Consider the following 27,575-nt stretch of genomic DNA (forward strand, 5'->3'; position numbering starts at 1 on the left):
CCAGTCCATTGGTAAGGCCATGGAACTGTTGGATTTGGACTAGGTGGTGGACCGGTGGCTCCAGTTTCTTTTTTTTCAGCAGAACATTCATTTACAGTGCAATTATTTTTGATTTTTGAATCATTTTTATGAACACATATTTTTTTAGAATGTCTGACTGACAATAAAGGAACTGTGTTGATACTGATAGTGTTTTGCCTTGCCCTTTTTTTACTGCATCTTCCCATGACATCATGATTTTCCTGCTCTCTTTTTGCTATTGGACTTTACTTTATGGCTGTACAAACGTGTGACATTACTCACAGCATTTATTGTTCTATCCCTTTCTTTTCCTTTTTTTGACAATCTTATCCTGTACTACCTACACAGGATTTGTCAGCGTACATTCCTTCCTTCATGTTCTTTCTCATTCTTTTTGCACAGCTATACTGTGCATAGCCTACTTTTCTTTTACTATATAAACCCCTGTATTTTACCTTGTAAAAAAAAACAAGTACTCGATTCCAGACTTCTTCTCTAATCTTAAGTCCACTTCTTACTGCTACTTGTGATCCAGTGTGGTCACAACACTTCCCACTGCTTCCACTGTTAATTGCTGTCATCATCACTCCCCACTTTTGAAGTCATTGTTATCCCTTTCGATTAGAGTCCTTCTGAGCACTACAGTTTGTGCGTCAGGAGCCTGCTATCACTGGGAACCTCGTCACCTTGTCATCCTCGTCGTTCTCAAACCTACCTTATGCTACAATTAGCAAGGTAGTGCTCATCTATACTCGTCACTAAGCCCCTATCTTCTATAAATTCAACTATCCCTCCTCCTCAAAACCCACACTCATACATCTCTGGGTTTTACTTTGAAGGATCTTCATACATACCACCCCACGAACAACCAGAGCACCCACTGTTCTAGGAGGCAAAGCCCATAAACAAGTTCCGTGGAATCTGGGAGGATTGTTTGTTAGTTTGTTTTTGTGTGTGGTTTTCTAACAGCAGTTCTCATCATCGACAGCGGGAAGCTCAATAGTTCCATCTCCTGCAATTCCACAACCACCACCAACATCCAGGAGCCAGCTAGCAAAGGCTTCACTTTCTGGAGTACGGTCCAGGCGCATGTTCTGTGTGAGATAGCAGACATGGATATTTGTCCACAGTCGTGACTTTCTAAGAGAGGCAGAAATAATGTGTTGCCTTGACCCTCTTGGAACAACAGGTGTTGTTTGGTGGAAGTCCCCTCCAAAGACCATTATAATGCCTCCAAATGGAAGCTGATTATCCAAAATGCCCCGCAATGTACAATCCAATGCTTCAATCCCATAACAGTGTTGCATTGGTGCTTCATCCCAGACTATAACTCCAGTATGTCTAAAAACCTCATGGAGGTCAGAGTTTTTTGGAATCCTGCATGTGGATGTTTCATGTACATGAATAGGGATTCCAAAGTGTGAATGAGCTGTGCAGCCACCCTCCAAGAGCAGGGATTCAATTTCAGAGGATGCTACACATAGAGCAACATTATGATTATCTCTTGCTCAAGCAGCAGCGGCAATTGTATTACAGAGATATGTTTTTCTCTTACCTTCAGCACTGTGAATAAAGCAAGTTATTCCCCTATTATGATAGATTGACTGTATGATGGTATCAAAAGCATTCCACTGCTCTTGACTGAGCTACTCCACACTATCTTTTGAGGAATAATAACAAGTTAAGTGATCAAATTTTATTTAGTCAGAAGTCAGTGAACTTGTGCTGTCTGTCCTTATAAACGTGAGAATTTTCAATGTGGCCACAACTTTCACTACACTCGTTACTACTGCACTACCTACCCTCTCCTGCTAACCGAAAACCACATGAGCAAAACTAAGCGAAAAAATGTGCTCCCACGTGTGCCGCACGCAACTTTTGGGACCACTGTTACAGTGGTCATTTGGTTACGGTTGAAATTTTAAACACCGCGGAACACGGCATCTTAGTATATTCAACAGCCACTTTTATACCTCTAATTTGCCCATGCAGTGTGACCCTGATTGTTGTGAGTATCAATATTATTATAAAATGTGCTTTGCAAGTACAGGGAAAATTGGTGAAGACAAAATGTCACGAATATGGAAAGGAAAATAGTTACTACATAAAATTTGTACGGCAAAGTTCACAGGCAGGCCAGGGATTGAGTGCAAGGGGGTACAAGGCATATGTCAGCTGGAAATATTAGGTAAGTAGAAAGTCACGCTTACCTACTTTGCATGCTCAGTCAACCTCGAGTGGCCAGAGTAAAAAAAAAAATTGGGTTTTAGCTGATCTGTGGAATGAGCGTTGTGATGGAATGGATCCAGAATAGTGGCTGCAGCGTTGGACGAGATTGAGCACCCAGTGAGCGGTAGTAAGGAAAAAACCTCGCCGTGTGTGATGGTGTGACCTGTAACTAATAACATGGCCACAGATCCGCATAACTGTGCAGGTACTAAAACTTCTATGGCTGTCGCACTATAGTCAACTAACCAAGCCCTGTCATTCAGCCCTGATAATCTGGCCATACAATGTTGCTAATTTGGTGGTCATATAATGGTATAGCAACCCTGGTGCCGTGGATAAAACGTGAGTTTTTATTTTATTCTTGTTTTATGACTTTATCACTTGTTGCCACAGTTGCCACCCACGTTTTACGGGCAGTCACATATTGTAAGTTATTATATTATCCGTGTTTACTGATTCATCCAGATATTCTCGCTTTTGCACAGGCATTATCATCTCTTGTTTCCTGCTCGTTGATTACTTTTCTGTTTTTTCAATGCAAATATAACAAATACAGGCTACCACATATGAGAATAAGCACAATATACTACATTCATTTTTACAGATATGGTCATGCCCTTAGGAATATTCAAAGAGACCTATCGAAATTGTCGGTCGTTGAAAGAAATCCGATGCCGTCGCCGGCATTCCAAACGACCACCGTCCACCGTCCCCTTCGTTATAGATAGGGCCCGATGTCCTCTGCGTGCTTACATAATACAAAGTTTGTCCTAGACCTTGCAATTGACCAACTTGTGAGAACGACGGTCCGAGGTGTGGAAGTGCAGTAACTGAAGCGCAAACAGTCAAAAACTTCATAGCTGGGGAGTTTGAGTAACATCTCCTTTATTTGAATAGATTCCATATCTGAATTGGCATTTTCGTTCCATAACGGAGACGATTTCTACATCCACAATGGCTCTCCCACCTCCTGTGACTCGAACTATAGCTCTGAAATGTCTACGAAGACATATACATCGCCATGGCGGTATGCGCGTTGTCGTTCCTAAGATAACACGTCTATTCAGCTCGTCGGACTGTGCTCAAGCTAGTAAAGACCGTGACGCTGAAAGTTCGCGCTACTCAGACCGTCAAAGCTCGCCTCTTCGCGAGTTCAATGCCTCTCCCTCGTTCCAATACACAAGGTCTCCCAATCCATCATGGAAACTAGGACAAAGCCATACTTTGCAACACGAAAATCAGAAGGAATGGAAGTCGGACGAGATGCAGGGATGGAAGACTTGGCAAATGGATGAGACCCCATCACGGTACGTGTTCTCATTCGCGTCATAAGCATTACTGGTCACGATACAAAACAAAAAATGCTAGGCCCATTTGTCGAGACTAACTACTTACTTTATATAGGGATATTTATCGACTCTTGACAAGTGCAGTCGTGCCTCGCCCGATCGCTTTTGTGTCTACCCTCTCAGCAAATGGCGTCCCTAACTTGGCACCGTTCAGGTGAGGATATCTCTTTTATGGGTTAAAAAAGGCGAGCTAACCATGTTTATGCCGCATCTGCAAACCCTGTGCAGCTATTTTTCGATGGTTAAGATCTATCTTATTCTTCCATCTCAGTGGCCTTACGTATTCTAACTTGCGCAGGTCGCACATAACCCACCGTTAATCAGCGTTTCATTCTCGCTCTCTCCAAAAAGGCCAAAAGACACTCGGGAAAATATTTTAGCGACCAAGGAGTTCACTGTTAGCATAATTAACGAGGCTTTCGTAGAGGCGGCCAATGCGACGTCCGTAGAAGCCCCCGCTGATATTGACGAGTGGCAGTTAAGCGGCCTGACCATGGCGAAAAGTGTAAGGCCCAACTCATTATTAACACGCTTTTGACATCGAGGCACACTTTTCATAGACAGACGTCAATCCCCCGTGGGTCAGGGAGAGTGCTGTAGGCCTTGAATGCGAGGTAGGTTAATGGTCATAATACATTGTTTCAGTAATCATACCACCTTCTAGCTCTTTCATACGTATGACATCTGCCCACCAAGCTCGGATGAAATCACCCATACGCTTGTGCTGGGCCTCATCAAGAGAGCGCATGTCAGATCTTCTGTGATGAAGGATGACGGTACTGTCGACCCCCTAAAGCTCCGTGCCGTCTCACGTTTAGGCGGTAACACGTATGCACGGATAGGGGAGGGTTTTGAGGTTCCTCGACCGTCTTGGAAAGTCATGCGCCACGAAATCGAAGCTCAAGATCACTGAAGAACGTTGCATAGACTTGCCGCACACAAGTTATCACGGGCATCGTGTTGATATCGCTATCTCCGCACGAGTAGCAATGGAGACCATAATGCTATGGGCCATGTTATTGACTGCATGATATCATTTCCGCGTGTTCCATTATGGCTGATAATGATATAGTTTAATGGAGTGCGTTAGAACTGCAGTATAATTCTCACTCGTGATCGGCGGCCAGGGATTCATCATCACGCTAGTGGCATTGACGAGACGTTAGATGTAGGATAACGTACCAACATCATACAACAAGCACGGCAGGTGTAATTCCCCATGGGCGAAATCACAGGCTTTCCCTGAAAGTACATTCGATTAGCTAAGGTCTATCAGCTGAGAGGCTGCTGATAGTCGACTGTCAAGCCACGGTCTTTGTTCCGATTCCAGGCATTAACGCTTCGTAGAAGTGAGCTGGAAGCGACGAAAGGCCACACAAGCACAAATCGAAATCATATGAGCGAATCGGTTCCCCGCGAAAAGGCATGTTCTTCACTAAAGGGTACGGCAGAGCAAAAGAGGCAAAGGGTTTCCGTACAGAAATAGCGCTAGCACAGATGCATGCCACGACAAAAATCTGAAGTAATAAAAGGAAGCACGTTGTTCATTGAAGGCCCATATCTGCACCGGAAAAGTGAGATGAAAGCCACGATATGTGCTGCGCGTTGTCCGCGTCTCTTATCGATTGGATGTAGACCCATAGCGGTCCAATGTTTCCAGGGAGAAGGGAGGTCAGAAGATGGACCATGCAGGCTTCCATTGGGGGGGAAGGAGAGAAACATGCAGCACAAGAGGGCATTCTGCAGGTGACAGAGATTGGTAACCAAAGATGTTGAGCCTGTAGTAGTAGGTCCGTGCAAGCAGGCCAATATTACGATATGATAGGCTTGAAACGTCGGTGTAAGGTGATGGCAATGCAGGCTGATAACAAGTGACATGAACAGCACTTGGACATTCCTCGAGGCAGGAATGAGGCCCAGGAGCCACAGAAAATACAGCCATGGGTCCTTATATTGCGACCACGGAGGTCGGGATACCGCCCGGGTCCTTTCCCGCCACGTGTGCGTGCTCCGCCACATAACCTCTTTCGCGCAGTTGGCCCTCTAAGCCTTTCTCTCATCCTCTGCAGTGCTCTCTCCTTTGTCGTCCGTATGCTCTTTTCTCCCCCACCATTGCCTTCTAATCCTTTTGTTGCAGCCTCCTGATTTTCGTAATCTAATCTCGGCCAACGGGCCCTGTTCTAAGGTGTTAGCGGTGGATACTACCAACAAATCAAGTGAGTTGTTGTTCTTTTTGTTCATTTCTTACGTCCTCATCCGAAATTCCTCTTTATAACTTCAGCGTCCCGGCAGAGACCCCAACAGTGCCATGGACGAATCCACTTCAGCTGCGGAACAACGCGCTTTTGCAGTTGCAAAACTCAAGCGCGCTGCATCGTTACCACGGATGAAAGATGGGAGACGCCCACCCATGCATGTAGAAGCCGTCAGCGAAGGTGAAAAAACCCAGCCCGAGGATAAGCAGGAGTCAGATACTCCACCTACCGGCGATATCACAACAGATGTACCCCAAGAGGAGAAGCGAGGAACGACACCAGAACCAGCTAATCGCACAAAGCGTCGTTCGCGCTCTCGCTCTAGGTCCAGAGGTTCCAAAGATTTTAAGGGCAAGATGAAGCCTCCACAATCTCCTAGTGTGACTCCTCTGATACCAAGCAACGATTCATCTCCCGAAGATTCACCTCCACCACCGCCTCCTGCCTTGTTTCCTCCAACCACGCCAGTGATCTCACCAATCCCATCTCATTTCACGGAAATGCAACAAGCATCTCGGCTCCTTATGTCTCCTGCTCTTCTCTCTCCAGAATCGCCCTTGTTATACCCTGGGACCTCACCACCCACACCTATGCTACCTACTTTAGAAGCCTTGCAAAAAGGTCTATTCCGTTCTAATAGCGCTGCGGCTCGTATGATGGCAATGCAAAAGCTTACAAGAGGCAATGATGTCTACGATAATTCCTTCCCTTCGCCTTCCCCAACTCCTCCGCCATTACCGGGAAAACTAGGGAGGAACAACACCGTCTCTGGTGGGGAGCGATCGGCTGCGAGGAAGTTTCTTCTACAGCGACTGGGCGAAAGGATCAAAGAAGCCGACGGAGAACAGACTAGTGGTGGAGAAGAGAAAGATCCAGTTGTGCCTGTGAAGCGTAGACGACGCCGATCTGGTCGGAACTCGTCCGGTGCTGGTGGATCTACAACAACCGAAGAGTCTGGGTTTGGGTCTACGTCTGCCACTACACCGATCTCTCCTCCTGTGCCTCTGCCCTCCGCGCGGGACATTTCAGAACCACCGCGAACGGCATCTACAACACCCATTCAAACTGTTAATGTTCCTAGCCTAAATTTGAACGAGACGCTAGCAGGTAGTCGAGAAGCTACGCCCGTCAGAATCTTTGGGTTTAATCATTTTGATCAAGAACCTCCACGAAAAAGGCGGAGTATTCTTATAGAAGATCCTGACGAAGAGGAAAGAGATCGAGTGCCTCCTCAACACACTTATCTTGGCCTGCCTGGCACTCCAAATCGTCCATCTCCAAGTATTTCACCCCGTATTCCTCATTCTTCAGATGCTCCTTCATACGCATCTACTGATTCTGCATCACCGTCGGCCATCGGCGTCCCAGTTTATTTGTCGGTCACACAAAAAACACCTTCCAAGCAGGACCCGTTCCCCATCAGTCCCTTCACTACACCATTGAAGGAGAAACCATCTCGTGACGAAGATGAGGAGGAAGTACTATATGAGGCAGAATATCAAGAAAATTTGAGACGGTCACCTTATCATGATGTGTTCGCTCGAGAAATAAGCTGGATAGCAGAGCCTGGTGAGTTGTTCTGTCTATACATTGAATAGTTTTGCCTTAATGGCTTTCATCAGTTCCGGAGTCACGTATGCCTATCCATGACGATGACTATACGGATGAAGATGCTGAGGAAGAAGAACAGGATGAGCTACCTCCCGAATCTCCGAAAGAGGAATTTCTTCTTGAAACGGAAGATTCTTCTACTCGCGCATCCTCTGATTCTAAGGAACTAGTTGTTGAATTGGAGACGTCTCCTGAGCCTACGCCTTCCTTTACATCCCCTACGCCCTCTTCACTGGTCCCTCCATCCCATACAACGTCAACCACTCGTGCTAGCGATGATTCTGGTTCTCCCAAAGTTTATCCACAGCGCTTATCCGTGGCATCCCGTATTCAAAGTGACCGATCACCGCTTAACACCGATTTTGAGTGGGATGATTCGCGAGGCACAGCTACAGAAACTTCTTCAAAGCGTACTGGCGACGGGTCCTCCACCACTACATGGGGACGGCTGAAAGACGCGCTCACGCGAAGTAACTCTGGTGCTGGTCGGCGTTCGCGCACGAACAGCATCGTCACTAGGGAGAGACGCGATCATACTGATTCGAGCGTCAGTCGCGAGAGTGGTGCCAGTCTGACTAGTCCCAAAGCAACCGAGACTGATAGCGTAGGGACATTCACATACCCGCAGAACCAGCAACAAGTCATGCAGTCGTCATCAGCTTCGACCTCTATGTTATCTTTAGCGCCGCAGACTCCACCCAGAGGCGGTGTCTCTCCCATTCCTCCTGCGTCCTCTGCGGATCTTCTGAAGTACAAGGATGCGAAATTGTTCCCGTTCCCTGGTATGAAGAAGCTTGAGGAACAGAGAAATCGCGCAAGAGGGATGTCCTTATCTTCATCGACCCCCGACATAGTATTTTCGCTTCACGGAAATGATAGCGAATCTCAAGCGCTCCCCTCCAGCTCATCTAGCAATACACCTTCTCACTCACCGGAGATGGCGAGAGATCGGAAGCTTTCTCACCAGGCTTCGGATACTCGCCTGCTGGCGAAATTCAAGAACATGAGTTCTCCTCCTATCTCTGCCGCTCCTTCCAGTTCCTCTCATCAGGACTATTTCAACGCTCCCCCCCTTTCTCCGTCGGGTTCAGTCATATTAAAACCACTTCCCACGAATCGAGAGGGTGTGAGGAAGTGGTTAAATGCAAAGAAACTCTTTTCGCAAGGCTCGTCTTCTCCCAGCCCAACGACGCCACCTGTTGTGGAAGTCCGTCAACCTGCGAGCAAGAAGCCTTCGCTATCTGATCTCTTCCGACGGAAGGAGAATGACTTGACAACAGAGTGGGAGGAGGTTGCTATCAGCGACAAGTCACGTACACCAACGAGCGCAAGCGGCAGTACTGTTCTGGGTAAATTTGGGACCGAAGTCCGAGAACTTACAACTACTCCGACAGTAAATGGAACGGCACCGGCCCATGAAGACCTGCAGAAGACTCCGCGGGCAAGCAAAGTTGCACCATCTAGCAGTAGCGCTATGAATGGGAACGGGAATGGAAATGGGATGCAATTTTCCTTGTACAACGCTTCTCCCGCATTACCTTCTCCTCCAGAACCACCTTCATCGGCTACACCCGATCCCCTCTCGTCATTATCGGATTACCCCGCTCGTTCAACATCTGAATCATCGTCGAACACTTCTTCGCAGTATTCTCACTATCCATCTCAAGGCCTGATTGTGTTGGAAAGAATAGATGATATGCTTGGACGTGGGTCGAGGAGTCCCATGTGGGCATCAGCTATCGATGATCCACCTCGCAAGCTGTTGTTATCATCTCCAGTACTCCAAGTTGTCAACTCCAACACTGTCAAAGATCGTTTCCTCTTTCTCTTCAACGACATCCTAGTAATAGCCAAGCCAATCATACAGGATCAAGATGGACTTCTTGATATGGCCAAGCCCAATCCTCTAGACAGGAAGTTTGTCGTAAAGAATGTGGTGCTCCTTCGCCACCTCTGTTTCAGTGCTGATCGTGAAGAGCCTCAGGCAAAGACGGCATCCTATGCTAACACGCCACGAAATCCCATTATTCGGTCTTTCATCCACCAGTTCTCCACCGATCCCGATCATGCGATTTCTACTCTTTTCGCAAAGTCAGGTTGTCGTGATGATCCAGCAGCGCTCGGCCAGTTGTTGTTCAGGACGTTGGAAGTAGATCGGTCGCGATTGGGCGATTATCTTTCCCGGCGTACTTCGAAGGTCGTGCTGAAATACTATGTGGATGCCTTCGGCTTCACTGGCTTAAGGTTGGACAAGGCTCTGCGCGTGTTTTTGCTTTCCATCAACATGCCGACGAGAAGTTCGCACGGAAATAGTCCTCTGGAGCAGTTGCTGGAAGCATTGGCTAGTCGGTGGTATGAGGCCAATGTTGGACATGTTGCTTACGACAAAGATCTTGCTGTTCGTTTCGTTCGAGCTATCGTGCAGCTTAATGATGTTCTTCATGGCGACATATCGCCAGAGCCTGGTCCAACTGGTTATGCGAAAAGGAATGTTACCGCAAGTGACTTTTTAGAGGCCTTCCGGCGTTATGATCCTCGTGGTCTGGTGTCTGACGACCTACTCGGTGACATATATGATTCGATTCGTAAAGAGAAGCTCTTCCAGGCTAGAAACCCATCTACTGGAGGATCCCCAGATATTGCGATCACTATCAAACGATCACTTCCTCCTCGTTTAACCTATCGAGTCCAATCAGAGCCCATCATTCTTAAAATACCTCAGGTTGACCCAAATTTGACGATCCAGCTTTTCGGCCAGGATATCACGTTTGAACCCCCAGTCTTGACTTTTGTCAAGTCCACTGAAGCTTCCTTCCGCGTCACTGGTACTTCCTTTGGGCCCAAGAACATCATTATGCTGCGCTCGGGGCCAAACGCAAACATGTATTCTGGTCTTCCTTTGAGCTGCTCGTTGGTGGTCGAGCGTGCCTTCATGCGCAATACTTTCCAAGTAGCTTTCTCTGACCACAACGCAGCTAAACGGAAATACATGTTCAGTGTTGATGATCCTGTGATTCGTCATGAATGGACCGTATCCTTGAAACGGGAGGTTGAAGCATCCACGAATGCTGCGTCTGCCTCGAGTATGGCTAATCGTTCGTCTGCTTTGACTTTCCGCTTCCATCAGGCTGCCAGTCATATAGCGTTCAAGGTGTTGCAAGACACTCTTATTAACCCTGATGGGTTTGCTATTGGCGGATCTAGTACATTGATTGGCAAAGCTCTCCACCGTCGAGCACCCTCGGTACCTCATCACAACCGAGATAACTCGCGAGGATCTATAGACCCGAACCGCAATGGAACGCTCATTCCTATACACAACCGCTCTAAATCACGAAGTAAGATGTATCATCGTTTGGGCCCAGGGAAGTTAGAGCCAGACAACAATCACAACGGGGATGCCACCTTCAATTCACGTGCTAGTAAGGATAATGACGAGCATGGGGAAGACTCGGCTTCGCCTGAGGAAGGTCGACTATGGTCAGGCAGGGATTTGGAGATGTACTGCCAACAAAATAGTTCCATCGCACTCGTATTGGCATATCTACAGATAGGAGCCCCAGATCATGCAAACGAGTCATCATAATTTTATATATCTCTCTCCGGTTATTACCGATTTTTGTAAGTGTATTCCTCTCATTGGGCTACGCCTGCAAACTAACGACTAGTGTAGTTTTTACTACCCGCACCGACCGCTCTCCTTTAAGCTCTGCATCCACATCCCGTTTGTATGTGTAATCAAATTTTACTGTAATTATTCACGGACATCGTTATGTCGTCCACTGTCGTTAGCGCATCTGATTGACATCTACTTTCGCTGCAATTTATGTTTTTTTCCTGGATTTGTTTTACTTAGAGTGTTTTTGAAGTTTTTGATTCTATACATAAAATGATGCTTATTTGTCAATCAGGTTGCGTGAGGGGGTTGACTGTATTTGGTTTGTGGCATATTACAATCACGACTCCCGAGAGGCTGTCCATCCCCATCATGCTCCTTGTTAGCGTAAATGTCCCAGGTATACCGCTTTAAAATCACCATCCCTTAGCGCTGGTTTCTGTCGACATCCCCAAGGCAGACCATGGCTCGAGTCTATGCAGGCGTAAATGATCAGTTAGGAAGTTCTTGGTATGACTACAGTGAGTAGTTTTTACTCTTTTACATTGTTATCATGTCCTGATCTCTGAATATACTTCTACAGACAGTTTTCGCATTGAATGGAGCCCTCCAGAGCGCTATGAAATTGTTCGTCGCATTGGAGGAGGAAAATACTCCGAGGTGGGTCTTGTTGACTTGTGCATGTATATATTGGAGCCCTTGCCCACACACTGCCGCAGGTTTTCCAGGGAGTTGATATGGTGAATTTGGAGACGTGTGTTATCAAAGTTTTGAAGCCAGTCGCTGCTAAAAAGATTAAACGGGAGGTCAAGATTCTTCGCAATCTGACTGGCGGCCCCAATGTCGTCGCTCTCCTCGACGTCGTTCGTGATGCTTCCTCCAAGTTCCACAGTCTAATCATGGAACATGTGAACAACACCGAGTGGAAACTTTTGTATCCCATCCTTACCGACACAGATATCAAATACTATACTTTCCAGCTGCTTAAGGTATTTACTACGTTCTATCAGTTATATCTGAGTATTCCGTTGAAATGTCATCCATCAGGCACTTGATTTTGTTCATTCACGGGGAATCATGCATCGAGACGTAAAACCCGGAAACGTCATGATTGACCATCAACATAGAAAAGTTTGTTATATCCCTACCGAGACGAGGGAACACATTTGACACATCATAACTTGTAGCTCAGGTTGATCGATTGGGGGCTGGCCGAGTTTTATCACTCTGGAACAGCATACCATATTCGCGTGGGCTCGCGGTATTACAAAGCACCCGAATTGCTGGTGGGATACAAACAATACGATTATAGTCTTGATTTGTGGAGCGTTGGGTGCATGTTTGCATCGATGGTGAGCCGTGGTATAACGGGCTTCATATGTACTATTTTTACACTCCCCTTGCTAGATTTTTCGCAAGGAACATTTCTTTCGCGGTTCCGACAACGATGACCAACTGCTGAAGATTATGAAGGTCCTAGGCACGGACTGTTTTGACGCTTATCTGCGCACCTACAACATAGATTTCGAGTCAGAGATAGAAAGTCTTCTCCAAGTGTAAGTCCTGAAGGAGCTTGATTCACCCATCTTCTGAATTTTACCCTTCCTTTCCAGTTATCCAAAACAACCATGGTCACGTTTCACGACGACGGAAAACCAACAATTTATTTCGACGGAGGCGTTAGATTTACTTGATAAATTACTTCGTTATGACCATCAGAAGAGGCCAACGGCGCGGGAAGCCCAAGGCCATACTTATTTCAGTGAGCAGCTGCACCTCCGCTTACCTTTTCGAGTCCTCACCATACGTTTAATTATTTTTTAGATCTCGTTAGACTTGAGGCAACTTCGACCAAAGGGGATTCGGGGGGGTATATGAGTGATTCTGGGTTCTGTTCGATGTAATATTAGGGTGAGGAGTTGGTGCGGAGTGCTATTCGGCAGATAGAATCAGTGTTTTGCTAGGTTCATTGTAGATATTTCTTGGGTGCCTTGGTGCTTTCTTTATCTTTACTACAGGACTTCTTGTTGTACAAAGTTTCAGCGAACTTGTATTTGTTTTTGGCCAAACCACATGATAAGCGGATGAAAGATCAATCTCAGGTTATTGCCTGAACTGAGATCAATCAAGGTTCAGTAAAAACGTGTTCAAACCGATGGCGCAGGCATGTTTTGCAACGAGGCTTCCGCTACGTATTCAAATGTGCGATAGGTCCGAGTCCTTACAACTTCTTGATTCAGGTTTCGCTTCGTGTTTATCGTGCTAGGACAAGGTGGTGATACACGCAGAAGCCTCTTGAGCATATATTGGGATGCATCTTCGTCCCAGCAGCCCTCACTCATCTGCATCTTGCGAATACTCTGCTGTCAGCGCTGGTTAGACTATGATTCAAGTGGGATCCACTATGCAGACGATATCTTTCATTGACGATTTCCACCACCAAATTCCTCATACTCCCCGGTACCATCGTGAACACATTGTTCGCTCGAAAACAGCGGATCCGTCTTATCACCCAGCGCGACCCAGCGCTGTTCGCCGCCCATCCTCTCCACACGAAAACAATGACGGACCTCCTTGGGCACACATGGCGCAGACGTACGCTTGGGTGGCTGACCAGGAGCATACTAGACTGGATAAACAGAATAGGAAGACGGAGCAGTGGGTTACAGAGCAGATTTTCCTAGCCAATCGCACAAACCACGGACGATCGCCGAAACCTTCAGAAAATGGAGAGCTTCGTTGGAAGATGATAGATGAGCTTATGTATGACTATGAGGTTGAGGCACAGAGATGGATGAAACAAGAGGAGTCGAGACGGAAAGCTGCAGAGAGAGAGCAAGAGAAGGCCAGGATTGTTCAAGACGAGATAAAGCGTATCCAGACTCGGGTTCGACAGCGAACGCAGAGTGAAAAACAGAAGATCGCAGACGAGAGACAAAGAGAATATGAGGCCACCAAGCTTAGAGAGCGCAAAGAGCGAGTGAGGGCAGAACGAGCCAAGGTCAATGCGTGGACCACATATGAATCGCGGTGGACTGCTCTGCCTGCATCTTCCGAGCCCCTGACTTTTGGAGCAATTCCATGGCCACTTTTCTCACCTCCCGCTACTGCGACGGATATCATACCTGCGAACATTATCGCCTTTGTTCTTTCGCCAGTACACTCGCAGAGTCAATCACGGAGAGAGAGAGCCCGAAGTGCCTTACTACGTTGGCACCCAGATCGCTTTCGTCGAATACTGGCCAGAGTTACCGCAGCAGACAAGGGTGCTGTTGAGGAGGGCGTGGGCATCGTTACTAGGTGCTTGAATGAACTGATGGCGAAAGACGTCAAGGCTCCTTAAACTGTTTAAACTGTGAGTTTTGTGCCTTTGTCCGGTAACAATTTGCTAACGGAGTTGCCTGGTCAGCATGATTAATTAGGGTTATGCCCGAGCTTTCAAGCCATGCTTTATTTATTGACGACGAAGGACGAGTGTGCGCCGGAGCCCATTCCGTCGCACTGATATGCAGAGGAGCGCAGGAAGCGGCTCATGCAGAAGCGAGATAGCATTCACTGTATTTTGTAAGATCAAGAGATATTTCAATGTATATGAGACATTTTAGCATGTTTATGTTCCCTCTGAATACGCAGACTGCAGAGAAATAGCCGTGTCTCGCAAGCATCGTGAATGTACGGCGGGTACAGGGTCAGCCAGGAATACGCCGGCGAAGACGGCGTTCATGATAGACCCAAAGCACAAGATTGCTCCGTACGAGATTGCCATGCAGGCGAAGGACAGACTTACCTTATTTCCGCGTCTGCCACGAAAGAAATAGCAACGTGGTCTACGTCATTCAGTTTGTGAAGATGGGAAAAAAACCATATGCCACGAGGGATGAAGTCTTTCTCCGCAAGTACCGCCCAGGGAAAGAATGTCACGGCAATTCATCTGGCACAATATCCCTAGCGTTCGTTGTTGCCAGTCCCTGTTACATCTGAAGATCCATTCAAGTTGCTTATCGTTTTGACTGAAAAGTGGACGTCAATTCACTACAAATATGAGTGATGCATGCCTGACCCCTTTCCTTGTGGTTCCTTGCACAAAAATATCACTAGAAGTGCATCTGAATTCTACACAAGCTGATGCAATGAAGTCTGAGAGCTTTGCCATCTGGTGAGAATAAACCCAGGATTCGAACCTGGTTTGCGTTGCGCGTGGTTTTTGCCTCGTGACCACTCAGCTTGTCCGCGGGCCGCCATCACTGCAACGACGGCAGCAAGGGATTTTATTTGGACCGCAGGGATTCTTGCTAACAGCTCTCAGCTGCAACCATAACTATGTCCAAACGGTGAAAACTCGCTTTTATGCCGTGCTAATTTCGTTCAGCGAAGAAAGACCGAACATGGATATTGGGAATAATCATTCTTCCTCTGTGATCGTCGTCGTTTTGTTATAAGGTCCATGGCAAGACGAAGTTCAGTTCTCGAACTTGGTCAGTTACCAACCAGGAAATCAAAATGACACTCTGTGCTAGTTTGGTTACTTTGGCTTTGGCCGCCGCGTCGGTGACTAGTTCTCAGTTATTCTTAAATTTCAATATCACGATGCTAATGCTTTTCGAAGTACGCCAACCCGGTTTCTAGAGCCAACACTGGCTATGTCCAAGCCTCTGGTCAAGGTTTCACCCTCAACGGTGAACCTTATACTGTGTTCGGGTGAGTTTATGAAACACCTGAAGTAACTCGACCATCAGGTCTAATGGAGATTGAAGTTCAAACTCTTATTGGGTTGGTTTGACCGAACTCGACACCACGGACATGGACACCACCTTTGCTAATATCGCAGCTACAGGCGGAACTACTGTCCGAACCTGGTAAGTAGTTTTCAGCAGTCACGCTATAGCATAGGAAGGCCCACATGTCATTCAGGGGTTTCAACGACGTCACTACAGCCAGTGGTGATTACTACCAACTCTGGGATGGTAGTACTGCAACCATTAACTATGGCGCTACTGGATTGGAGAACTTTGGTGACTAATTTTCCAAGAATAACGGCTTTCAGTTCAATCTCATGCCGTATACAGACAACGTCGTTGCTGCTGCTGCGAAATACAACATTCGCCTCATCGTGACTCTGTACGTTCATCTTCATTGATGTCCCAGTTCAAACTGCATCTCAATCTCGATATTAAGGACTAACAACTGGGACAACTACGGTGGAATGGACGTATATGTCGACCAGATCCTTGGCGAGGGTCAGCCGCACGATTACTTCTACACCAACTCTGAAGTTATTGTATGTGCCTATACCCCCTGAGAAACATCTTGATACTCACAGAGTCTGTTAGGCCGCATACCAAAACTACGTCAAGGCCTTTGTCAGCCGCTATCTTACTGAACCAACCATCTTCGGTTGGGAGCTTGGTAAGCTTTCACTTGACATATCTTTATTCGATTTTGCTTACGTTCGTCGTGTTTCCTGGTAGCCAATGAACCGCGATGCACGGGTTCGACGAAGTGAGTTCGAAAATATCCCTAACGCAGCTTTTTTTGCTGATGGGAGTTTATTAGCGCAACTTCTGGAACTTGCACCACTACCACTATCACCGAATGGATCAAGACTATGTCGGCTTATATCAAATCAATCGACACTAACCATTTGGTTGGCCTTGGCGATGAGGGCTGGTTCAACGATGCCAACAGCACTGATTATGCTTACGAGTACGTACTTGAAACTTATTGAAGTTACGGATGGCTGACTTGGGCGAAAATGAAGTGGCTCTCAAGGTATCGACTTCAATGCCAACCTTGCCGTCGATACCATTGACTTTGGTACCTTCCACGTGTGTATTCATTTTCTTTTTACGGGGGTGAAATATAATCTGACGTTATTGATAGTTGTATCCCGTATGTTTACCTCGTACGCTTTTTTTCAGTCGTGCTATGCTGACATGTTCCGATCATATTTAGTTCACATGGGGAGAAGACACTGAGTACGTCAAACTCCTCCATACTATTCCACGTTGATAGAAGTACTGACATCTACATTCCTCTTTAGCCCAATTGAGTTCGGTACTGAGTGGATTGAGAACCACAGAGACTCACAGGCGACCTACAACAAACCCGTGCTCATGGAAGAATTCGGTGTCTTCGTCGACCAGAACCAGACTGAGACTTACGAGAACTGGTACTCCACCGTCATCGATGGTGGCCTAGCTGGTGTCCTGATCTGGTAAGTCTCGTCGCTCTTTCAGAAATGGCGTGTTTGTGACATGCGTGTACCTCCAGGCAAGCTGGGTCGAACTTGACCAATGGTGCAACTCCCGACGACGGGTTTGCGGTGCGTATTTTCGCGGGGTTGGTGTATGAAGGTCATCTGATTGGTCGTGCTTGTAATACAGATTTACCCTAACACCACTATCTACTACATGGAGCAGGACTATTCTGCGCAACTCAAGGCCAGAAATGATGCTTAAGGGTGGGTCAAGCGAATCAAGTGCAGTTGGTCGTACGACGGGTGTATTTTCATCATGTCTCAGCAGCCATGTACTATACAGATTTTTGTCCACGTAGTAATCATACCCATACACTTTGAACACTGCCTTTGCTGTCCTGCACTAGTTTTAGGAAAAAGTCCGCCTGGTCAGTGTTATGGTTTTGTATCACACGCATGTCGACTATGAGCTCGTGTACATGGCTTGATTCTCTTCCACATTGAAGACTTCGCAGAACCTAGGATAATTACAATATATATGAAATATAATAGTACATAAAACTATATTTTGCAGCTACAAGTAATATGGTATGCTTTTGACAGGCTTTCAAGACCAGCGAGGAGCATATTGCAGGATGATCAATACCGGTAGACCCCTCCTCCCCCATAACCTGCACCTCCATAGCCTGCACCCCCATAACCCGCACCCCCATACCCTGGGTAGGCTCCTATGCTACTACCTGCAAAACCTCCGCCAGCGGGACCAAGACCGTAGCCACTTCTCGGTCCCATCATACCTCCTCCCATTCCTCCATTAACAGCTCCACCCGTCAAACCTCCAACTGCACCCCGCGCTAGCCCTCCCACCAACCCTCCCGCAGCACCTCCTATAGCACCAGCTGCGCCACCAACTGCTCCAGCCACGGCTCCCCCTATATTCCGCGCAGTCGAACCTGAGTCAACGCTCTTCGCCCGACGATGGTGGTGTCCAGTTGACGAGGATGAGCGATGCCGGTGGTGATGATGGTGGCGACGGGGAAGCATGATGGTGTTGGTCGTTCCTTGTGGATAGGCGCCTGCGCCGTAAGGCGAGACACCACCACCTGCATATATTGGAGAAGCGCCACCGTACATTGAACCAGGCATTGAACCAGGCATTGCACCAGGCATGGACCCGCCATAAGGGGATCCACCATACGGCGATCCGCCCATTCCCATCCCTGGAACACCAAGTTGAGCACCGTACCCAGCACCCATACCAGCACCACCCAAACCAGCGCCCATACCAACACCGCCCATGCTAGCACCGCCCATACCAGCACCCATACCAGCACCCGGTATTGGTACAGGGCTAGCTCCTCCATAACCTGGGTTGTATACAGTTGGAGGTAGGCCGTCATTCCTGAGTTGAATTACTGTAGGTCCAGACGAGTGTCTGTGGCGATGACGACGCCGAGGCCAGCCTATTTGGTTGTCCATGGCATAAGGATCTGCCATGCCGCCTGGATATCCGCCCATTCCGCCCATTCCTCCGGCTCCCATTCCTCCAGCTCCCATTCCTCCAGCTCCCATCATTCCGCCTCCCATCGACCCAGGAGTACCCATCCCCATTCCACCCATCCCCATGCCCCCCGCACCCATGCCACCTGCAAAGCCGCCTGGGCTCATCGCGCCTGCCATACCTGCACCTGCCATACCGCCATATGCGCCTGCGCCGAAGTCTTCGGTGTCCATACTCTACATAAAAGTTGCATTAATATACTACAACTGGCACATGAAAAACTATTCGTACTTGACCGAAGATCAAAGAGGCCGTAGCAGCAGCCGACTCTGTGGCAGTCATCCGACCGTAATTGTCCATAGCTCGACCTGAGTACTGGAAAAGTCGAGTAGCTAGAAGAACGTGTAAATTCACAAATCAGAAGTCGACATTGCATACATACTCTCTGCAACAGCCAGGCCAATGAGACCCTCTCTCTGCCGTTCAACGTCTGCGCCAAGCGGCTCATATAACGAACTATTGTGTATCCATATACGATATGATTCATATGCAGCAGCATGCCCAATTTCTGAAGGTGTCATTTGATTGAGTTGACCCTCGATAAACATAAAACATGATTAAATTAGCGTATATGCGTTGAAGAGCTAAAGGGGGACTCACGAGACCACCATAAGCTCGACGATGCCAGTGTCGAGCTTCGTGCATGCCAACACCCAGGCCGGCGATGCCAGAAACATCTCGTACTCGGCTGAAGGCTTGGTTGTACAGCGTCCTGGAAAAATGTGAGTCAGAACGACGAAACAACTTTCTACAAGAGGGTTTGCGGATGGAGATCATGCTCACGGGTCAGGTACGGCAGCGTGAGCTCTGAAGAAATCGAGGCCACCCCCTTATGTGTTTATAACGATTAGTATTCGGACCACTGGACCTATGGAATCAACCTACACGACGGTTGAGGTTGGAAGTTTATTGGTGGAGGCGCGCCAAATTGGAGCTAATTGAAAGGCATGTCAGATTCGGCACAGTGAAGTGCAGATAGAGTTTTCAAAGTACCTGTTCTGTTCCCCAGCCATTTAGATTGTTTTGATAGTAAGGATATGCCATTGTAAGTGGGGAAACGCGTGTCGAGTGTAGGTGCGCGTTTATAAGGACGAGTACCGGGTGAATTAGTCATGAAAATCTGATCTGAGAAGCTGGATAGCCATCTCCGCCATAGGACTAGTGTGTCTGAATTCTGTAATCTGAAGGTGGAGAGTCAGCTGGTTAGGGCAATAATGATGCGTATGACCTCACGTGGTTTACAGGATGTGCTCCAACGGGGATTATATAGAAAATGGCAGTGGCATGATGCTCCGTGCAGTGCACTGTCATAATCTACGGTGAACAAGCCAATCATGGGACAAGCATATCTCGAAGGCTCGCAATCTTATGTCTATGGTGTTTCGAAGCCATGGAGTGGGATATCGTCAACGTCGGATGCAAACCCTCTGGAGGAGTGGCTTCCTAGTATGCAAATTTCTGGCTTGCTTGGTCAGAAGACAATGAATAATTAATTACCTCCATCGACACACAGATCAAAGCCAGGCCAGCAAGTATGTGTAGATGACCGTCGACGGTGATCACTGGCACATCCATCCTCTACTTCAAGGTTAGATAAAAACGCGGGGCTTGTCAATGCTCAAAGTTTCTGAGGCGATGGGAACTACGAAAAACATATCAATTCAACAAGGCTATCCTTTACAATCAGTCTGGGAGAGTATGTAGGAGAGAGAGGCAGGTTTTTGAAGCGGTGTCAATGCATGACGACACTGGTTAAGGTCCCAGTGGTCAGCTCAGCACGTGATAGGCGCAATTTTGAAGCTCCGTTCAAATCACAATGTGCTGCTCAAGCGCGCGCTTGTCGAATATACACCACATTCAGGCTAGGCTGCACACTGTTGCAAGCGACTTCAAAAATCAACATATTCTAGTGCGATATCAAATGGTGGAATGACCGGTAATTATCTTTCTTACGCTCTAGCAAACTAAATTGACATTGTGCGGTAGACTACTCTGTCTTCGCTCGTCCTGATTTCGACGCCAACGATTATGCGAATGCCATACTTGCAGGAGAATCTTATCCCTCTCAACCAGGAAAAGCAACTGTTGGCACTTCTAAAAGCACTGCTCTAGAGCCCGCAAGAGAAGACATATCTGTCGCTATATCCAAGTTAAACCTTGGAATTGACGATGTGTCCAAGCAAATCAAGAATGTGGTGCGGTCTTGTACCTGAATCCTAGTTATTCGTGAATTTATGGGCAGTTCTGCATTTATAGGTCACTAATCATCACGAGCAATTGCTCGAGCAGGCAACTAGCGTGAATGATCTCTCCGGTTCACTAACCTCCGTTCGACGAGGACTGAGCGAACTCGATACTTCTCTGGAGAAGTAAGTTTATATCATATATGTTTGGTCAGAAAGTATATAGGAACCTCACCTCAGGAACAATACTCCACAGACTTCGTCTGAAGATTCGCGTCCCTTACCAATCTCTGCAAGCACATGTCACACGATTACAACGCTTGCAAGAAGCATCAGATATTCTCCGTCGAACATCACGCTTCGTTGTCCTAGCTAGGAGACTGGAAATACAAATGTCAGAAATGGCAAAATTCGATGGTGATACAGAGGCCAGCTACAGCAGCACAAATCAATCAATCGACCTGAATGGATCTACGCTGGGCGCAGACTCTCTCACCGCCTTGGATCACGAAACGGAGAAGGAGCGCACGATAGCGAAAGCAGCACTCAGTGTTGCTGAATTGGGTGAGAGTCGTGTTTTACACGTGTATTTATTAAGTGTCACTTATCTGACATTCTTCAATCAGTGGCGCTATTGGATAGTTCAGTTGGCGCTTCGAATAATGTATCCGAAGGCAAATGGTCCAACTTGGATAGGGTGCCAATTTCAGACACCGATATTCATGGGAATGTCTCGTTGAGGTCTGTTGATGCCGTGGCAGACCGTGTCTTGTTTATTGAAGACGCTCGTACGAAAGTCACTACGGAAATGGAGCATATGGTACTGGCTGGGCTCACAAGTTTGGTAAATGTTACTCCCTCCCCTGTCTTTTGACGCTCTCTTGGCAATGTTTACTAATTTTCCCCATCAGAATCAATCCATGTTGGCTTCTTCTCTGCAAACAGCTTACAACCTACGGGTCCTGCCAAGACTTGTGAATAGTTTGGTACTCGATCTGTCGGATGCCGTGGAAGATAGGATACGCAGTGCCTTTGATCTGTCACGAATATCAAAGGAAGTTGTGGCGAAAGGTTAGATTTGAGTTGTTATATCTGTTTATGGTTGTGGAATTGTGCTGAGCATTATACTGACTGATTTCCGTCAGATTCTCCTTCCCAAAGTCTTATGTACAAATCACGTGTTAGAACTGAACCAACTAACATAACCGCTCCTCAGTGGACAGCAGCTTTATGGAGTCGTCTTGACACACTCATAGAAGAATTGACAAGTTGTTGTATCAAGGTGAGCGGTTAAACTCTATGAAATGTCATTTTGCGGGCGCCTTTACCACTATCATGTCAATTGACCTACATATGTTCTATATTTGAATAACTGCTCACTCGATATCAACTAGGTATATACATTGGAAAGGGTCCTGAAACTCAAAAAGGACGCAGCGTCCCAAACGGTGTTTTTAGATGAGGCTATGGAGGTGGGTCTTATCTGGGCGGGGTTTTCCCGACTATTCGATATCAGATGGTGATCTAATGTGACATCCTAAATTAACGGAAATGGCCATAGATGTTGGAAAACAAACCTAGTGCTACTTTCTGGACCTCTCTCAGTCGCGCTCTAGAGAAATATGCCAGGGACGCTGCAAAAGGTAAATGTGAATGCCATCACACATGGATCAATCGTTCATCACCGCTCATCTCAATAGGTTCTACCTTCTTACAGCAGACATTAAGCGCAGGATATCCCAAATTGTTACGGCTGTTTCATGAGTTCTTCGCCAAAATTGCAGTGCACACCGATACCGTGTATACCTCGACATATCAGAGGTTCGTACCTTGCTTGGCCAGCCAAATTTCTCTTATTCTTGGAGATCAAATAATATTTTACTCATTTCAACTTCAGCCCAGAAACAGTTCTGGTCTTACGTGCGCTATCCAATTTCGAAGCGCTGTACCTTTCGCGCTCTTCGAACAAATTGAATGAGGCTGTAGGCCAGGCTTTTGCAGGTGGTGCTCGAGCACCGCCTGGGATGAATGAAGGCATCAATATTGCCCGTGCTGTTGCGAATGAACTGGACTCTGCGCGCTTCGATCCACTGCTGACCTTGTCCGTGGCCAAAAATGCCCTGTCTAGCCTCGACATGTTCTTGTCGAGAACTGATGGATTAGTGAGGATTTCGAGTTAAAGTGACTTGCCAAACACATGCTGATCTCCTTGTGGTATACTTCTCCTTCTCCTGAAAGATTTCAAGAGATCGGTCGGCAGTTACGTTGGTCGGTCCCACTGCCACCCCCCAACAAGTTGTCAATGGTCAAGTCGCGACGTGTTTGTACCACTGCTGGTCAAGACTAGAAAAACTTGAAGGTGAACATGCAGAGAATACGTATGGCATAATTAAAAAATCTGTAGAGGTAAATTCAATCTTTGCAATAACCTTTATATAACTTTCTGAATGGTTTCAACTATATTACAGAGCATACATGATGCTTTTGAACGCATGGCCAATCCTCTCTTGGTTTCTATTCGCCGTGAGCTAGGTGCTATCATCGCTAGATTACACAGACTGGACTTTCGGAAGTCTGTGGATCCTATGGCAGGTATGGCAGGACCTAGTCTATACATGAAAGACCTCGTAGAAAAACTTTCGTACATCAAAATGGAGATACTGCCTCAGTATAACATCCCAGAGGCTGTTAAAACCTGGTGAGTTTTCTTCTTTCCTAACCTGTTTATTATTCGGTCTGAGTCTTCTATATCAAGGGTTGTCTCCATTGTCAAATTTGTCATAAGGACCTTCGTTCTCCATGCATCTATTGCCAAGCCATTAGGAGAGAGTGGAAAGTTACAACTAACGAGTGATATGACCGAGCTTGAGTTTGCATTGAGTGCATTCTTGGTGGGAAACCAGCAAAGTAAACGTGGAGGCAATTTGGAGAGTGTTGGAGATGAATATAAATCGTTAAGAGCTATGCGGTAACTCAAAATTTCACCCGAAACACTTTTCGAAATTACTAATGATAATGTTTCCAGCCCTCTGTTGTTCCTTGATAATGCAATGCTGACATCTGCAGAGCGAACAGCAGGATTGCCTCGTCTCGTAGTTCTGCATCACATCCTCGTTCGTTCGCCTATACCCCTCCCACACACTCTGCACGGCTGGCAGGAAGCTGAATACGTTCGCTGGGTAGACGAACATTCCGAGGAGGAGGCATGGACACTGGTAGAGAGCGGCCTCTCCCATTGGGAGAAGATGAGAGAAATTGAGGGTGCTGACACCAAGGATGCTAAGGAGTACATAGATTTGGCACAAGCTGTGTTGAGTAATATCAAGCGTATATCATAATATTTTCCTTTGTCGCGCACCTTGCCAGGACTGCCAACTGACCTTGTATCACCATTGAGGCGTCTCTGCTACCTTAGGTGTAGTAGACGTAGCATGAGGCTTGCCGACTGCCTGTGGGGTTATTCACAGTGAACAGAAAGCTTGGATGAGCGTTCCTAGTCGTCCAAATATGGTGCGCTTAACTAATCCGGAGTGCTAAATGTTTACTTTCCCAGTTTGGTATGACTCGGAAATATACTTTTTGACTCTGACTCAAAAAGTTGCAAAGGTTTTCTCTTAACCACAATGTTCGCTCTGAGATCGCGTCTGGCAACCAGGGCGGCAACGCCACGCTTTTTCTCGTCCACACTGCGTGCCAGAGGGCCAGAGGACCCGCCCAAGCCTCCTCGCTCGATAGATGACTCCACCTCAGCCCTGGAGTATAAGAGAACACAGAGGATACGCCCTCCTCCCTTACCTGCAATGGACCTTCCACGTTCTAGGACAGCAGAGGAAGCCGTGACCAACATTCTTTACAACACCCCTCCTCCAAGTCTCCAACCGTTCAAAAAGTAAGTGATTGAGGACTTGCAATCGAAAGATGCCAATGTGCCAATGAATTTTTATAACAGGCATATTCTCAACTGTCTCGTTCAAAATGAGCCTGGTGTGCTCTCACGTGTATCAGGGATCTTAGCTGGTCGCGGATTCAACATCGACTCCTTGGTTGTGTGCCGGACAGAAATCCGTGATTTGAGTCGCATGTCTATCGTACTCAGCGGGCAGGATGGTGTCGTAGAGCAAGCCAGAAGGCAGCTGGAGGACCTTGTGAGTCAGACCTTTGCGCGGTGGGGAGCATATCCTTTCCTAGACTTACGCGGCATTTCTAGGTTCCTGTGTGGGCTGTCCTGGACTACACGGATACACGCGTTATTACCCGTGAACTGCTGCTCGTGAAGGTCTCTATTTTAGGCCCAGAGTACCTAGAGGAGCAATTCGTTGGCGGCCCGACGCATGAAGTGCGCAGGGGTCAAAACAGTGCGCCCGCCTCGGGAGACCACCCTTCAAAACTCGAAAAAGAGATGACATTAGCTCAGAACTTCGAGCGAAGTGCTCATCCTGAGCAAACAAGTGCAGCTGAAACTGTTGCACCCTTGCCTTTAACACCGTCTGAGGCTCTGCGTCACAAACACCAGCACTTACATTCTATCTCTGTACTGGCCAACCAGTTCAATGCCAAGATCGTGGATGTTAGTGAAAATAGCATCATCGTAGAGTTGACGGCCAAGACTAACCGTGTCGAGGCCTTCTTGAGCCTGCTCAAACCGTTTGGAATATTGGAGTCTGCTCGTACTGGTAAGACACGTTCATAACATCGTGAAGAGCGTTGATTTAAATTTTATCCAAGGTTTGATGGCAATGCCTCGCACTCCAATTGCCAGATCACCAGAAGACTCTGATGATCCTGCAGACCAGTCTGGACCGGTTGACGCAAGCCTCCTCCCCCCCGGTTAAGAATAACCTTCATATGTTGACTAGTGATATCTCTACGGATATATAGCGCAGCTTTGGATTTCCCCGTTTTTTGGTTATCGACAACACAGAAAGTATGATTGGTTTATACAGCAGGCCGTCATGTAATAAAAAGGTTTCAGAGGATAAAAAGGTACAACACCTATACAGCCAGAGTTTCACAATCCGTTAGTGAACCATCAGCAAGTTACAACGATCATCCGTACACTACGATACGATATATAAACCACAGCTTAAGTCTACAAAATTGGTCCGACACGGTCCCAGCGAGAAAGCGTCATTAGTTATTAAAGTTATGCTACTATGTCTGTAATTTGGAATTTTGAGTCTTTCCAGCTTGTCCATGAGATTCAAGAATTTCATTTATCTTCGCAACCCAGGACGAAGAAAGTGACGCAGCCTCCGTTGCATACGTTTGGGATTTCGTTGACTAAACCGTTTATATTAGTGCTTATCATCAGGACCAGAGGTATGTGAGATCGTACAGTTAAGACAACGAATTCCCTCTCGCCTTTGGGCTCGGCGCTTAAAACCACACTACGTTGCTCTTTCTCCTTCTCTTTCCCCGTCCCTTTCTCCGATGCTTTGAATATAAGCTCAGATTTTATAGAGATTTCTCGGGGCCCAATATATTGCTTTAAACAGAGCAAGCGATTGTTAGTGAGGAGTAACTGCCGTGCCTTTGGTTTCATGGGTGATACAGGAATTGGTAATCGCAGCCTGCTTCCTCGCCGCTTGGGCGAACGTGCTTCGACTCGTGTATTCAATATAATGTTCTCTCCTGGATGCAAAACTGAGGACCTGGTAAACAGAAAAAATTAAATGGTGTAAGGGGGCAATGAGATCCGTGTAAGGGATGCTTGCCAGTCATTAGAGAAACCGTTGCCTTGCACAGGCGTCTGGACGCGATTTCTGCCTCGGTTCATAACCATGGCTTCTAGCGCTGCTCCGAGTTTCTCTATCGGACTTCCATCTGAGGAACTCGTCCCTGAGCCTGTCCCAGCATCAGGTACTGGTATGGGAACCGTCAATGTGTGTGGTCCCCCAGTACTTGTGCACGTCTCAGTAATCCCATTGCTCGTTATAGTAGCCGTATCCCCTTCGCCTGAGCTCATTTGCTTCGGCACCATTAGAGTCTGAGCATATTGCGGCACCTCGCCTGTAGGCCCCACCTCTTCTGCAAAATCATGCCCATTTACAACATGCCCATTCTGACCCGAGTTCTGCTTGTAAATTTCATACTCCGTACCTTCCCCATCGTGTGCCCATTGCAGCTCATCTTCTCCCTGCATACTGTTCCCTACTAGGGCATCCCAGGTAGACCCAACTTCTTCCCAGTTTTGGTCGTCTCCACGAGCGATGGGGAGGTCCTTCTTGACCAAGCCAGCTTCGGGTGGTGGTGCTGGATCCGTCCACAGTGTGGACCAGTTGATCGTGGCAAAGAAAGGGTGGGAACGAAGTGCTTGTCGGTCATTCACGCTCCCAGGAGCACCTACGCCTAAGCGGGCAGACGGGTCTCGAACCTATCCAAGATTTGCACCTTTGACTAATGTGGACAACTAAACAAATGGACATACCAGCAGCTTCTGCACTATGTCTTTTGCTTCTTCATCGAAGCCATCCGGAAATGAGTAATCGAGTTGTTTGATCTTCTGCCACGTGTAGTACTCCGATAGGCCTTGGAACGCAAATCTTCCTGCAATC

General features: G+C 47.2%; 7 protein-coding genes across 7 annotated transcripts; 6 read left to right on the forward strand and 1 right to left on the reverse strand.

Moving 5' to 3' along the window:
• Window positions 1–3,052: 3,052 nt before the first annotated feature.
• SERLADRAFT_465407 (uncharacterized protein) lies at window positions 3,053–4,698 on the forward strand (the record flags this gene model as incomplete). The annotated part of the gene is made up of 6 exons (XM_007317423.1): window positions 3,053–3,557; window positions 3,655–3,753; window positions 3,828–3,840; window positions 3,898–4,104; window positions 4,160–4,213; window positions 4,264–4,698. 6 exons carry the CDS (start codon window positions 3,205–3,207, stop codon window positions 4,510–4,512), a joined length of 975 nt encoding a protein of 324 aa, XP_007317485.1.
• Window positions 4,699–4,821: 123 nt separating this feature from the next.
• SERLADRAFT_465410 (uncharacterized protein) lies at window positions 4,822–5,517 on the reverse strand (the record flags this gene model as incomplete). The annotated part of the gene is made up of 1 exon (XM_007317424.1): window positions 4,822–5,517. One exon carries the CDS (start codon window positions 5,475–5,477, stop codon window positions 5,088–5,090), a length of 390 nt encoding a protein of 129 aa, XP_007317486.1.
• Window positions 5,518–11,432: 5,915 nt separating this feature from the next.
• Window positions 11,433–13,150, forward strand: SERLADRAFT_361085 (uncharacterized protein; the record flags this gene model as incomplete). Its single annotated transcript, XM_007317425.1, has 8 exons — window positions 11,433–11,602; window positions 11,665–11,741; window positions 11,801–12,070; window positions 12,129–12,212; window positions 12,269–12,433; window positions 12,489–12,637; window positions 12,695–12,843; window positions 12,906–13,150. The coding sequence occupies 8 exons, from the start codon at window positions 11,545–11,547 to the stop codon at window positions 12,983–12,985; spliced, it is 1,032 nt and encodes a 343-aa protein (XP_007317487.1).
• A 167-nt stretch (window positions 13,151–13,317) lies between these two features.
• SERLADRAFT_414986 (uncharacterized protein) lies at window positions 13,318–14,693 on the forward strand (the record flags this gene model as incomplete). Its single annotated transcript, XM_007317426.1, has 2 exons — window positions 13,318–14,436; window positions 14,491–14,693. The coding sequence occupies one exon, from the start codon at window positions 13,465–13,467 to the stop codon at window positions 14,422–14,424; it is 960 nt and encodes a 319-aa protein (XP_007317488.1).
• Window positions 14,694–15,293: 600 nt separating this feature from the next.
• Window positions 15,294–17,539, forward strand: SERLADRAFT_361086 (glycoside hydrolase family 5 protein; the record flags this gene model as incomplete). The annotated part of the gene is made up of 15 exons (XM_007317427.1): window positions 15,294–15,629; window positions 15,688–15,779; window positions 15,836–15,937; window positions 15,993–16,093; window positions 16,148–16,199; window positions 16,257–16,359; window positions 16,412–16,487; window positions 16,550–16,580; window positions 16,635–16,784; window positions 16,840–16,908; window positions 16,964–16,970; window positions 17,034–17,056; window positions 17,122–17,295; window positions 17,352–17,403; window positions 17,465–17,539. The coding sequence occupies 15 exons, from the start codon at window positions 15,582–15,584 to the stop codon at window positions 17,537–17,539; spliced, it is 1,155 nt and encodes a 384-aa protein (XP_007317489.1).
• Window positions 17,540–20,688: 3,149 nt separating this feature from the next.
• SERLADRAFT_448348 (uncharacterized protein) lies at window positions 20,689–24,371 on the forward strand (the record flags this gene model as incomplete). The annotated part of the gene is made up of 16 exons (XM_007317428.1): window positions 20,689–20,774; window positions 20,825–21,033; window positions 21,095–21,207; window positions 21,278–21,585; window positions 21,648–21,865; window positions 21,933–22,092; window positions 22,167–22,303; window positions 22,416–22,493; window positions 22,583–22,664; window positions 22,722–22,842; window positions 22,919–23,183; window positions 23,260–23,427; window positions 23,490–23,719; window positions 23,777–23,989; window positions 24,047–24,282; window positions 24,316–24,371. The coding sequence occupies 16 exons, from the start codon at window positions 20,768–20,770 to the stop codon at window positions 24,357–24,359; spliced, it is 2,589 nt and encodes an 862-aa protein (XP_007317490.1).
• Window positions 24,372–24,602: 231 nt separating this feature from the next.
• SERLADRAFT_355665 (uncharacterized protein) lies at window positions 24,603–27,354 on the forward strand (the record flags this gene model as incomplete). The annotated part of the gene is made up of 6 exons (XM_007317429.1): window positions 24,603–24,910; window positions 24,971–25,166; window positions 25,229–25,694; window positions 25,747–26,301; window positions 26,357–26,672; window positions 26,736–27,354. 4 exons carry the CDS (start codon window positions 24,645–24,647, stop codon window positions 25,851–25,853), a joined length of 1,035 nt encoding a protein of 344 aa, XP_007317491.1.
• Between the last annotated feature and the right edge of the window lie 221 nt (window positions 27,355–27,575).

This window comes from Serpula lacrymans, assembly GCF_000218685.1.
Source record: "Serpula lacrymans var. lacrymans S7.9 unplaced genomic scaffold SERLAscaffold_6, whole genome shotgun sequence".
NCBI classification, from domain to species: Eukaryota; Fungi; Basidiomycota; class Agaricomycetes; order Boletales; family Serpulaceae; genus Serpula; species Serpula lacrymans.